The 13,159-nt window shown below is 51.4% G+C and overlaps 1 protein-coding gene across 1 annotated transcript in view; it reads left to right on the plus strand.

The window, feature by feature from the left end:
- Positions 1-2,231: 2,231 nt before the first annotated feature.
- Positions 2,232-13,159, plus strand: part of ZBTB40 (zinc finger and BTB domain containing 40) — a 47,587-nt gene continuing 36,659 nt past the window's right edge. The window contains exons 1-4 of the mRNA XM_080358628.1: positions 2,232-2,331; positions 9,334-9,590; positions 11,213-12,001; positions 12,626-12,759. Of these exons, the coding sequence (XP_080214754.1) occupies positions 11,272-12,001; positions 12,626-12,759 (864 nt within the window). The 5' untranslated portion in view covers positions 2,232-2,331; positions 9,334-9,590; positions 11,213-11,271. The remainder of the gene's footprint in view (positions 2,332-9,333; positions 9,591-11,212; positions 12,002-12,625; positions 12,760-13,159) is intronic.

Consider the following 13,159-nt stretch of genomic DNA (forward strand, 5'->3'; position numbering starts at 1 on the left):
GGAACCTCTCTCCACAGCTCTGCAAGAAAATGGCCTGGCCTGTTTTTCTTGCTTTCACCAAAAGTGACCTTGAAACCTGCTGCTGCGTTGCCATTTCTGTTCTAAGAGCCAGAATAGCTGGCTGAGCTGCTCATGGCCGAGGATCCCAGCCAAAAGTCATTTCCCTGGCAAAGGCAGGGGCCCTAGAGCAGTGCAGGTCTCATCGTGATGTTGCCGGTTTCTAATTAACACTCATTTGTTTGCAAGCTGATCTGCCCGACCGCATTCCAGCCCCAGCATTTCATCGGCAGCCCTGTGGAGAGCGCTCCACAGTCACCAGGACCCTCAGTCCCAGACCCTGCTACTACCAGGTCACAAACAGCTCGGTCTCAAAGCTACATAGCCGAGGATATTATTGTCCTTATCTCCATGCATTTATCCCCAAATTAGCACTTATTCATGCGAATGAGTCAGGTCATTAGACCTCTCCCTCAATCCATCAGTAGATGGCAGCAGATAGCGCCCTGCCAAGCCTGGGAATACACATATCAGTGTGTGAATCTGCTGCTTCCCAGCGAGCTTTTTTTTCATGCAAAATATGGCCAAAATCTTTCTGCTTCCACAATGACAGGAATCACACGAATCTTCCCCAGAGCTGTGGGCAGAGGAAGCAGCAGTTTTGAGGTGTTTATGTTGGCACTGTCCAACTGTTTGGCTTTGAACGCAGAGAACACCTGGCTGATGTAGCACAGGGGAGGGATCACATCTTTGCTGGCCAGAGTATGATCGCGACACAGCCAGGCCAGCATGGACACGCGGTGGCCTCGCTGCCCAGTGGCAGGGACAGTGCTGCTCATTGGGGCCATCTGGAAGTTCCCAGTGCCCCCTGTAACAAAACACACACAGAGACCCTCTCAGAGCGATGGGCTGGGTCTGATTAATGACAGAACATAAACACAGCAAGGTCTGGCTGGGGAAGGACAACGCACGCCCCGGTTATGCCACAGATTGGGGACTCATCGCCTCAGCCCCGGAGCAGGTTGGCCTATTCCTGCCACACGCACACTAACACACAGCACACACGCAGGTCCATGAACAGCACAGTGCCCTTCAGCCCCTGCTGGCTCTTTTGCCACTTGCATTTCCTGGGACCAGCCAGACAGCCCAGGGGACCCTGCTGGGACTGCCAGCGACCCCCCAATTCACTTTCTAGGCCTAGTGGCCTCCCCAGCCTGGGGTGCTGGGCTACAGGTGAGGATGCCTTGCAGAGGACAACGATGGTGACAGGGCTGCCAGGAGAGCAGACATCATGCCAGCAGGTGCTGTGCTGCCAAAGGCCAGCGGCTGGGTAAGTGGCTGAAGGGGCAGAAGATCAGAACCCACCGCCAGGACTGTGTTATAGAATCATAGAATAGAATCATTTGGGTTGGAAGAGACCTTCAAGATCATTGAGCCCAAAGATAACCTAAATCTAGCAACAACCCATGTCCCTGAGAACCTCCTGTCCGTCTGTCCAGCCCTCCAGGGATGGTGACTCCAGCACTGCCCTGGGCAGCCTGTTCCAATGCCCCACAGCCCTTTGGGGAAGAAATTGTTCCCACATCCAACCTCAACCTCCCCTGGCGCAACTTGAGGCCGTTTCCTCTGCTCCTGGCGCTTGTTCCTGGGGAGCAGAGCCCGACCCCCCTGGCTCCAAGCTCCTTTCAGGCAGTTCAGAGATCAGAAGGTCTCCCCTCAGCTCCTGTTCTCCAGCTGAACCCCCAGGTCCCTCAGTCGCTCCATCACACTTGTGCTCCAGCCCCTCACCAGCTCCGTTCCCTTCTCTCCACTCGCTCCAGCACCTCAAGGTTCACCTGTCTCAATCCCCCCCACGGCCAGACCGCCCGTGACCTCGTCTCTGTCAGGCCCAGCACAGCCCAGGTCTGCCCTCGCCCAGCCCACGGGCGGGTTGATCCAGCAGGTCCCTCGCAGCCGCACCGGGCTGCGCACCCACGGCCCCGCGTGGGCACCGCCGCCCTCCTCAGGGAACGGGAACGGGCTGTGCCACAGGGGGCCGGTCGACTGACCGCGGGGCCCGGGAGGAGCCGCCACGATCGAACGCTCCCTCAGGGCGGCCGCACGGGGGGCGGCACTCGGGCGACGCGCGCGTGGGAAGGGCGCGCGCGCGCCATAACTGCGCATGCGCCGGTGCCCCCCCCGACTCTGTTCCCCCGTCACGTGACGCGGGAGCCGGCCCGCCGCCGCTCCAAGATGGCGGCGCGCGGCGCAGAGCGCTGAGGGGGCGGGGGAGGGGCGGCTGTTGTTGAAGCTTTATTGTTCCGCGCCGTGTCCGCCGCGCCGCGCCCAATAAAGGTAACCATGGCGACGGGGCCGCCGGCCGGGCCCGGGCCGCCATCGGGCCCTTCGCTGCGGCCCGGGGGGCTCGGCGGGCAGCTCCGCTCCCACCCTGCCGGGCCCGGCCTCCCCTCCCCACCTCGGGGCCAGACCCGCGCGGCGGGCCCGCTTGGGCCCGGGCCCTGTGTGTGTCGTCCCGGGGCAGCGGGACGGGAGCGGCTGTTCCCCCGCCGGGAGGGACCGGGCGGACAGGGAGGCGGAGGGAGCAAATAAATATTTATTGCTTGCATTGTGGTAAGAAATCAGTGGTATGATCCATTTTCCTGTGTGATCACCAGCACAGGAGGAGGGAGGAGCAGGGCTGCCCCGGTCAGTAGCAGCTGGTTCCCGGGTCGTGTTAGATTTAATATGGAAATGTGCTGAGGTGAGTCTGGGTCAATAAAACCCCCCTCCTCCCCAGAGACAGGCTTGTGGGTGAACCTTGGGGGTAATTTCTTCTCGTGTGGTGGAAAGGAAGGCTGGCACACCTGATGTATTGGCTCAGATAGGACATAGGGCAGCATGATTCTCTAGGTGTTTGGTTAAGAGATACCAAGTGTCTTGTATTTGAGGAGGAATCTGGGTTTCAAACCCCAGTCCAAGGACAGGGTGATTCAGGAACAGCGTGTTGGAGTACAGACCAGAACAAGGTCCTCTCCCAGCTGACCACCCTGCCTCTGTGCCTGTGCGTTTGCTCTTGTTTAATCCCCCTTTCCAGTGTATTTTGAGTTGACTGCCGTGACATACAGCTTAAAGAAGGTGCTGAAAATGCTGTTGCCCAGCCCGTAGCTCAGTGGTTATAGAAGTCTTCCAGGAGATGGAGGAAGCAAGTTGGCTTCCTGGGGTAAGTGTTGTTAGGCTTTTACATCACTGTATCCTTCCCTGTGTGTTGTGAAGCAACTGCGCTCGTGTTTGAAGAGCTGTCGGTCCTTTGGCCTTAGTTGAGTTCTGGGGCTGTGGACGTGTCTCTCTGATGGCCTGAAGCAAGAGGGGACCGCGCTGGAAGTCCAGGTGCCTCCTGACTTGCTGTCTCAATAGACTGAGCTCAGAGGAATTCTGTGTATTTCACCAACAAGTCTGGGGGAATTGGTCCCTGTTGTGGGCTGACCAGCTTCGAAAAGCGTCATTGTATAGCTTTTTTTTTCCCCCTTTATGTTTGGATCATTTGTGCCTTTGGATCAAGGCACTTTATGGGTGTGTTGTCCTTTGCCTGTGATCGTGTGTAGGGACAAATGTCTTCTACATTTCTGCTGACAGCAAAATAGACTGCAAAAGCTGGTCAAAGTAGTGGTGGTTTTTGTTTGTTTTAAAAGAGACTAATAAATTAAAACATGCAATCTTCTCTGATGTAAACCGGCCTGACAAACAAGAGTTCGGATGTCCAGCTTTTGATTTTGAGGATATTATTAGAACCTGCAAAATACAATTAGCACTTTCAGTGAGACATGGATAAGCAGCTGCTGGAGGAAACTTCGGCTGCTGTTTTGGGTTTGTGCTGGTTTTCCACAGCGTGATTTTGCTCTCTTGTTGGGGTGGCCCCATTCCAGGGGGGACAGGCAGCAGCCATTGCTTTGAAGAGTAATAGGAAACTTGTTGTTCAGAGTTGAAGCACACCTATTCATTTTTCAATCTGTTTTATTTCCATTCAGAGCATCAGTGCAGCCAGCCAGCCAAAGTGTTTAGTGCTTTTTGAGCGGTATATTTTGCTGCCTTTAGAGACCATGGAGCGCTGAATTTAGTCAAAGTGTTGCTTATTTTCCTCTGTTATCTGTCTGCACTGATGCTCTGAACTGAAATAAAATAGATTGAAAAACAAATTGGTGTGCGCTGGCTTCTGATACCGGATTTCACATTATCCTCTGGGAACGCTGCCTGCTCTGGCCCTTTGGAACACCCTAGAGAAAGGTAATGACTCCTCAGCCTCTTTCAGCACTTCAAAAAGTGGATTACTTTTGGTGGGAGAGGTAAGAAAATTGAATTGCAGTACATTATTTTCTCGCTTTCCAATAGCCCTCTTTGTAAGGTCATCATCTTAGGAACAAGAAAACAGGAAGCTGGTAAACACACACAAAAAGTATTCAGATTTTGATTTATGGCTGTCACTGTCCTTAACTCCTCAGAGCTAAAGCCGGAGAGCTGCCTGTCACTTGGAGGCAGCTGTGGTACCCGAGGGACCACGGGGCCAAGGAACATGAGAGAATGAACCTCGGCTTTGTGTCCTGCTGCGGTTACCGGTTTACATGAGTCTTTTGAAATAAGCCTTTGAGTAAGTGCAGAGCGGGGGGTGATGGGGGGAGCTCCTCTCACAGGGACAGAGACCCATTCTGGGTTGGGACCTGCACTTGTCAGTGACCGCTGCGGATTTTAGCTAGAACAGAAAGGAACAGGAACAGGAGGGTTGGGCTGCTCCTGTGGGACCCTCCATCAACTCAAACAGAACTGGCATTTACTTAAGAAAGAAAACTCAGTTTCTTCCATTTTGCTTAGCTCCTGCTGTCCACTTAATTATTTTTCCTGCTTGTTTTGATTCATTTTTTTTAGAGCTTGCCCAGACCTCGCTTTCTGCTGGTTTTGCAGCACGTGTGCGGGTTGCTTTTGGCTGCCTCTGTTTTCCGGCTGTGCGTTGGGTTGTGCAGTGCTGGCAGCAGGGCGAGCACAAGGCTGTGGGTTGATGTTCCCTTATTTCTTCTTTAACCTTTTTTTTTAAAGCTAAAAAAAGCCTGCCCCGTGTGCATATGTCGAGGGTTTAGATTGCGGGGTGACAATAAAACCCTGGCAGATGTATTCTTAACCTCCTCTCCCCCCCTTTCCCCTTTTACCCCTCCCTCTCCCCACTAAGGACAGGTGATCGAGAGGGAAAGAAGGACAGAGAGAAGAGAGTTGGAAAAATTACAAACATTTTACTAATGCTACTGATAAAATAGAGAAAATAATACAAAATATACAAAATCAATCTTGAAAGTCTCAGCAACTGCAGAGCCGGCAGCTGAAGTCCTGGACTGGACTCTGCAGCCAACCGGAGCTGGATTCAGTCTCTCACTGGCCTCAGTTCGCAGGGACGACTCCCAAGGTCCTCTCCTAATGTTGGCCATAAGCGGAAGAAAAAAGAAGGCAAAAGGGACGAGATCCTCATGATCTCCCACTTTTATATGAAGTATTCACATGAATGGAATGTTATACACAGTTGGTCGGTTTCTTGGTCACCTGTTTCTCATTGCCCCTCTCACAAGATGTGAATCTGTCCTTATCAATAAGTTAGCATTCCTGTTTAACGTAGCTTAAATAAAAAGATGAGATCCCCTCAAACTGGGGGTATGAGAGGGGAGAAATACATAGGGAAAAAGAAGAAATAGCTGGAATTGGGTAACGCATGATCATGTTTGCTATGTTTACCAAAATATGTATCTGGTTCTCCAGGAAAATGCAGCTCATATGAAGACTTTAGCTGGCAGGCAAATTCACTAAAAGAGAAACTTGTTTTTTAACAAAACCAGGACAGCATCCTAAGGAAGAATTTCAGGCACGAAACACATCTCCACCTGGCCACTGAGACACTCCTAGTCAATGCAGGACGCGCCTTTGGGTGTTATTTTATTAACGCCAGCAGGTGTGTTTGCCAGCACCTTGGAAAAGCCCTTAATTATGCCAGCGAGGGACATACAGAATCCTTTTGCTGAGGCCACAATGGCATTAGAAATTCTTTCTGTGCCTTGTGCTGTGCTTTCTGATGGCACAAGGCGTGTGCAGCCCTGGAGCTGCAGGGGAGGGACGGTCTCCTCGGAGCATCTTTGGAGCACCTGTCTCGGTGGCGTCTAATTGCTAAAGTGCTGGGTCCTAAATTTCAATTATCTTTTGATGAACCTAGCGACGTGGATGGCTTTTGAATCTGTTGAATCTGGATCAAAGTCATTCTATGAAAAATGTAGAGAAGTAATTTAATTTGGAAGCTGCTTTTCAGTTATGTAGGTAGAATTGGGTGTTTCTCTTTCCTCCTCTGTGAAGAAGCCTTGTTGCTATCAACACATCCTTTTCCTGCTCTAATGTAGCTTAAATAAAAGATGTGATCCCCTCAAACTGGGGGTATGAGAGGGGAGAAATTCCTAGGGAAAAAGAAGAAATAGCTGGAATTGGGTAATGCAGGATCGTTTTTGCTGCAGACCCATTCTGGATCTCCTGTGTTGGGCAGTTCAGAACAAGAAGGGGTTTCTTTGCTGCGGTGGGTGTCCTGAGAGCAATCACAGGTGATAACTGCTGCGTAAGGACAACAGGGGGACATTTATCAACACGTGGTCAAGTGGGGCCTTGGGAATTTTAGGCACTTTTGAAAATTTGGCTCAAATGGATAGACCTTGCAGTCTCGCTGGGAGTCTGTGGAATACAAACTCCTGAGCCGTCTTGGTGTTCTTCCTGGGAAGCTGGCAGGACGAGGCTTAAGATGACCCCTGATATTCCTCAAAAGATTGATTCTGCAAAGCCTGTTTGTTGTGCAGCTCAGAGAAGCGAGTATCTCTGTGTCCTCTGTCCCCACTTCTGACTCCAGTGGGACGATATTTTGGAAGAAGGCGGCACTGGTGCAGTTCGAGTGTCAGAGGCCCCAGAAGCAGCCACTTAAACCATGTTTTGCTTCAAATTTGAAATTCATAAAAAGTCCCCAGTGCATCCGGCTCCAAAGAGGATGCAGAGAAGCAGCTTTAAGCTGAAAAAGTAACAAATGGCTTTTTCTGACCAGTGGTGCTGGCGGAGGCAGGTGGCTTGTGCTCCGTGAGCACTCGGCACTGCTCAGGTGTTCGTTACCTGCTCTCAGATATCCCCTGTTCAGCCCCGTCCCCCAGCCAGATCTCCCCAAAGCCATCTAGAAGGTGTCTGTGGGATGGAGCCAGACACATTCAGGTAAGAAACAAGACCTGGACAGTCTGGAGAGCTGAGCGGGGAAAGATTTAATGCAATATAACAAGGGCAAGTGTAGATTTAATGCAATATAACAAGGGCAAGTGTAGAGTCTTGAATCTGGGCAGGAACAACCCCAGGTTCCAGTGTAAGTTGGGGAATGACCTATTAGAGAGCAGCGTAGGGGAAAGGGAGCTGGGGGTCCTGGGGACAGCAGGGTGACCATGAGCCAGCACTGGGCCCTTGTGGCCAGGAAGCCAATGGGACCTGGGGTGGGTTAGAAGGGGGTGGTCAGTAGGTCAGAGAGGTTCTCCTGCCCCTCTGCTCTGCCCTGGGGAGACCACACCTGGACTCTTGTGTCCAGTTGTGGCCCCTCAGTTCCAGCAGGACAGGGAACTGCTGCAGAGAGTCCAGCGCAGCCACCAAGATGCTGCAGGGAGTGGAGCATCTCCCGTGTGAGGAAAGGCTGAGGGAGCTGGGGCTCTGGAGCTGGACAAGAGGACACTGAGGGGGGACTCATTCCTGGGGATCAAGATGGAAAGGGTGAGTGTCAGGAGGATGGAGCCAGGCTCTTCTGGTGACAACCAGGGACAGGACAAGGGGCAATGGGTGCAAACTGGAACACAAGAGGTTCCACTTAAATGGGAGAAGAAACTTGTTTGGGGTGAGGGTGGCAGAGCCTGGCCCAGGCTGCCCAGGGGGGTTGTGGAGTCTCCTGTGCAGACATTCCAACCCGCCTGGACACCTTCCTGTGTAACCTCATCTGGGTGTTCCTGCTCCATGGGGGGATTGCACTGGATGAGCTTTCCAGGGCCCTTCCAACCCCTGACGTTCTGTGACTCTGTGATGTCATTTAGCTGTTAGGATAACTGTGGCAGTGGAGGGTCCTCCTGCTAAAAATGGGTTCTTGTCATGACTGGACCCCTTGCTTTAGGTGAACCCAAGTTACTGAGTCTGGAGATGCAGGAGGCAGCGACGGATCAGAAATCAGATTGCCGGTGGTCGTCCCTTCTGGCCGTAAGCTTTGAATAAAAACCTGAAGCGTGTTCCAAGTAGGGGGCCATTGCCTTGATGATGGTCTTGGCCATCCACTCCTTAAAAAAGTCTGTTCTTTTTGGCAGATCTTTGGCTCCCTATAATTAAAGAAGTAAAAACAAATATGTCTGGTCTAATTGCTCAGGACACATTTTCTGAGTCACTGTAGTATAGGAGGTGCTGGCAAGCTGCTTGGGACTTTCTTGTTTTGAGCTGTCACGGGCAAATATATCTTCTATCTTCTTGCCAGAAATAGAGGGAGCAGACGGTGCTGCTGCTGCTTCCAGCTTGCCACGGTGGAAGCGATGGGTTTTCTGCAGAAGGCTCTTCATGGCAAAGTGAGCAGACATCTCTTCCAAGACATCGATGTTTCCTGCTTGTCCTTTTGTAGGAAGAGCCGCAGCTATTATTATTTAACCAGCAGACGCAGTTTCATCTCAGATAGTGGAAGTCCTTCAGCTCCAGGGAAGGAGTGGGTAGACTAAAACTGCTGTTACATGGAACCTGGCAAAAGAAATGGGTCTGTCTTCCACGACCAGCAGCTGCTCTGCTGATTGGCAGCGTGGTTACTCGTGGTTTTCAGTGGCGTGGGAGGAAAGCAGAGCCCACGTGTTCAGTGGGCTGGAAGTGCAGGCGGCCCTGTGCATGAGTGAGGGGCAGATCTGGTACTTGCCGAGCAGCAGAGATGAGCTGCAGAGCACACGGCCTTTGGCAGCGATGCACCTGGGGGTGCTGTGGCTCCTTGAAGCAGGATGGTGGGTATCAGCGACTACTTTGGTTTCCCTGCCTTCCAGAAAAGGACCCACCTACCCTGTGCTCTCACTTTGAAGGTTTTCAGTGGGAGAACATGACACCTCTGCTTTGAGGTGGTGTCAAAATCACCTGTGATCTGATGATTGAAAAGTGTGTTCCGTAGTACTTTGTCTTTCAAGCACAGGGGAGCTCTTGGCTGAGCAGGAGAGCTCTCGTGAACGGGTGGTATCATCCACTGGCCAGGTGCTCCGTGTCTGCAGCTTTGGTATGAAGTGATGTCTCCTGGCTTCTCCTCTCTCCCCGCAGTGCCACGCAGGACACCCGAGGTCCCGCTTCCCGTGATGTCTGAACTCCAGAGGGGTTGGCATCTTGCAGGAGTGAGACACCAGCATGCAGACAACCTGCACACAGCGGCTGCTCACACCTTGCAATTTGGTGCAAGCTGGGAGTTGCTCCGAGCCCTCTTTTGCGCAAGGCAGAGCTTCAAGGTGGCGTATGAGCATCGACTCACTACAGCTCGTGCCCCGATGATAGACAACATTGCTTCTGTTCTCTATGAGAGAGTAAGAACCTGGGTGCAAAGATGTTAAGCAGTTGAAGGTCATGTAAATTGTGCCCATCCAGGTGTTCTCCCTCTAAGGCTCATGCTGTTTTGTTTCAGCATCATTGCCAGCGCCAGTGTTGGGCATCCTAGTGTGTACAAGGCAGTAACATCTTTATCTTGTCTAGTTTAGATAAAAACTCCAGATATCCCGCTGATAAAAATTCTGTTGGCAGATGGCCTTTCTGTTCTCCCTCCTGCAACAGGGGAAGGAGGGGACAGGAGTTAAAAAGAGGCTCTGGTAGATGGGACTAGGTCTGTGGACTTGTGCAAAAAATTACAGTTTGGGGCAAAAAACTTGTAAATGGATGAGTTAGGAGGGTGATGTGCTGTGGAGGGAGGTGCTGAAGGCCCTGGGCTGCAAGCACATCTCTGTCTCCAGTGCTCATGCGCCCCTGCTGATTTAGCAGTGATGTCAGGAGAAAACTAATGGGTCTCAAAGCACTTAGTGCTTTACAGGTAAAACCCAACACCTCAGATTCTGCTCTGTGTTTGGTAGCTGGTCCGAACAGGCTTCTGCACTGCGTCCCCCCCTGCCCTTTTGTAACCAGCTGCTGAATTCAGCATCAGGGCTGATTTCAAGAGCATTCACACCTCCTTGAACTCTACTAGGAGCACATCAGGGAGTTTCTTCTCCCTTTTTATAACTCCTGAGACTCAGTGCTCATTTCCAAGCTCTTTCTGAAGTGTTTAGGTTTGGACAGTATCTTCAGCTCTATTGCTGAATTTGGGGACTGCATGTTCAGAAGGTTCCGTCTGAGTATAAGGAAACTATGGCAAGGATCTTTCCTTTTGTAACTTGCAACTTAAAAGCAAAGATGCTTCCAGCAGAATTTTGGCTTTACTACCTGTGAGCCAAAGCCTGGATACCACTGACTCTCAAAGCTGTTTCTCGTGGAATGTGATTTATGGGCACTTTCATCTGTGTCCCCTTGGGCAGAAGCTGTGAACCTCTCCAGAAAGTCTTTTAAAGATAGGCAAGGATCAGAATTACCATGTTCTAGAAGGACAAGGAATTACTGGAGAGAGTCCAGCGAGAGCTACAAAGATGCTGAGGGCTCTGGAGCATCTTTGTGATGAGGAGACACTGAGAGAGCTGGGGCTGTTGAGCTGGAGAAGAGAAGCTGAGAGGGATCTGATCAACGGATCAATATCTCAGGGTGGGTGTCAGAGGATGGACCAGACTGTTCAGTGGTGCCCAACGCCAGGGTGAAGGGCAACGGGCACAGACTGAAGCACAGGAGGCTCCATCTGGACATGAGCAGAAACTTGTTTGCTGGGAGGTGCCAGAGCCTGGCCCAGGCTGCCCAGAGCGGGTGTGGAGTCTCCTGCTCTGAGACATTCAAACCCCCTGGGATCCTGTGTGATCTGCTCTGTGACCTGCGCTGGCAGGGCTGGGCTGGGGATCTGCAGAGCTCCTGCAGCCCAACAGCCTGGGGTTCTGTGATTCTGTTTGCTGCAACCGCTGATGTCCAGCGTAGTAAGCTACTAAGAAGTGTAAACTGGAAAGTAATTTTTGCTTACTCTTTCTGTCTTGTTACTGTTTGAGCAAAGTGCTAACAGCATCCTTTGTTTTTTCGCTAGCAGGGCTCTGTGGAAGGTGTGTAGAGCACGGCGGGAGGAGGCCGGTGGATGCTGGCGCCATGGAGCTTCCCGGTTATAGCCGGCAGCTGCTGCAGCAGCTGTACCCGCTCTGCAGAGAGCAGCAGTTCTGTGACTGCGCCATCTTCATTGGGGATGTTCGTTTTGGAGCACACAAGGTGGTTCTGGCTGCTGCCAGCCTGCTTTTTAAATCCCTGTTGGACAGCACAGACACCATCTCCATCGACGCCTCTGTGGTGACCCCTGAGGAGTTTGCGCTCTTGCTGGAGATGATGTACAGTGGCAAACTCCCCCTGGGGAAACACAACTTCACCAAGGTAATCTCCGTGGCAGATAGTCTGCAGATGTTTGATGTGGCTGTTAGTTGCAAAAACCTCCTCAGGGACCTCATCAGCTGCTCGACTCAGGACCAGGTAGTGAGAGAAGTCTCCAGCCAGGCAGCAGACTCATCTGGAAACCCTGCCGACACTAATAACCCACCCCAGTCTGAAAAACCTGCTGAAGGAAGAACAGATATTCTCCTCCTTCAGAGGGTTTCCCCTTCTCCTGGACCGGCAGAAGCAGAAATTGAAGCTGATGTTTCTCCTACTGGCCAGGACCTTACCATGGGTCACACTTGGGTTCAGCAGGGTGCAATGGCCAGTGAAACCAGATCCCTCCGGGAGGATTCGGGGTCTCGTCCCGCTCAGCCTGCCTCTGCTGAGCAGGGTGACAGTGCAGAAGAGGAGCCTGATGAGCCTCTGGAGGAGAAAGGAGGAGTGAGAGACTTAGGTGAGACTTTACAGGGCTCAGCACAGCGTTGCCTCTTATTTGTAACTGTTGACTCACATTTTTCTGTGATGGGGGATATTTTCTTCTGTGTTTGTTCTTCTTCGTTTGCTCTGGGTTGGGAGCAGCACCAACACGCTCCCCTTTTCTGCAGGGACTTTCTTCCTTTGGCACTGGGCAATAGTCTCTTTGGCCTTTGCAGTTGCTTCACTCCCACCGCTTCATCAGAGCCGTAGTGAGCAAAACTTTTTTGCCCACCCATGTGATTGCATGTGCTGTAAGTGGGACCTGTGTTAGTGCAGGACATGAGGTTGATAAAGCAAAGTCTGTATGACAGCAAGTGAACAGAGTTGCCTACTAATGCTGCCTTATCCTTTAGGCTCCTATTCAGCACGGGAGGAAAACAGAGGCTGTACTGGGTTTAAAATAAATGTTCCATTTATAACTGGTGTTGAATAAACTGTTGGTTTTCCCTCCAGGCTGTGTGATCCTTTAGAAGGGATTTGTGAGTCACAGTTTCCCTATTATAGCCAATGTGCTGGTTACAAACTGATGCCTTTCAATCACATCACGCTTTCTGTGAATCCCTTCAATTAGCAAATAACTCATCTTGTTTCTATCACACAGCAGCAGAGAGCAAAAGCTGTAAACTGGATTTCTTTCTTCGATATGAAAGCGATTTCTCTGAGGCCCTTTCTGATGCCCGAGCTGTGCTGAAGAGACTAGAAGAGTGCGGAGAAATTGATGCCTCTCAAAAGGAGGTGGGTATGTTTACTTGGATAAATGATACAAGATTTTTCTTCACCCTGCTGAGGACTAGAATAGTTTGTGTCCTGTGTAGGAAATTGTTTCATGGGAAACAGGGGCTCTGGTGCCTGGTTGTTTGAAGGGCAACACGTGCTCACCTGAACAACACCCAGGAGAGAAGCTTCTATAAGAGCTTGTGCATGTAGGTAAAGATGTATATGTCCTGCCCTGAAGACATCTTGGTTGTGTTGTAGAAAGCTCCAGCACTGATTTCTCTTCTGTTTTATGGGCTTTTGCTTCAAGAACTGTATTGATTTGTAAATGAGTGGCATATGAGATCCCAAAATAGAGCTCCCAAGCACCCAGTGAGGCCTTTCTGCTCCATCTGCTCCGCTCTGCGTGGGCCAGGCTGCT

Source organism: Nesoenas mayeri (genome assembly GCF_963082525.1).
Source record: "Nesoenas mayeri genome assembly, chromosome: 24".
In the NCBI taxonomy this organism is placed as follows: Eukaryota; Metazoa; Chordata; class Aves; order Columbiformes; family Columbidae; genus Nesoenas; species Nesoenas mayeri.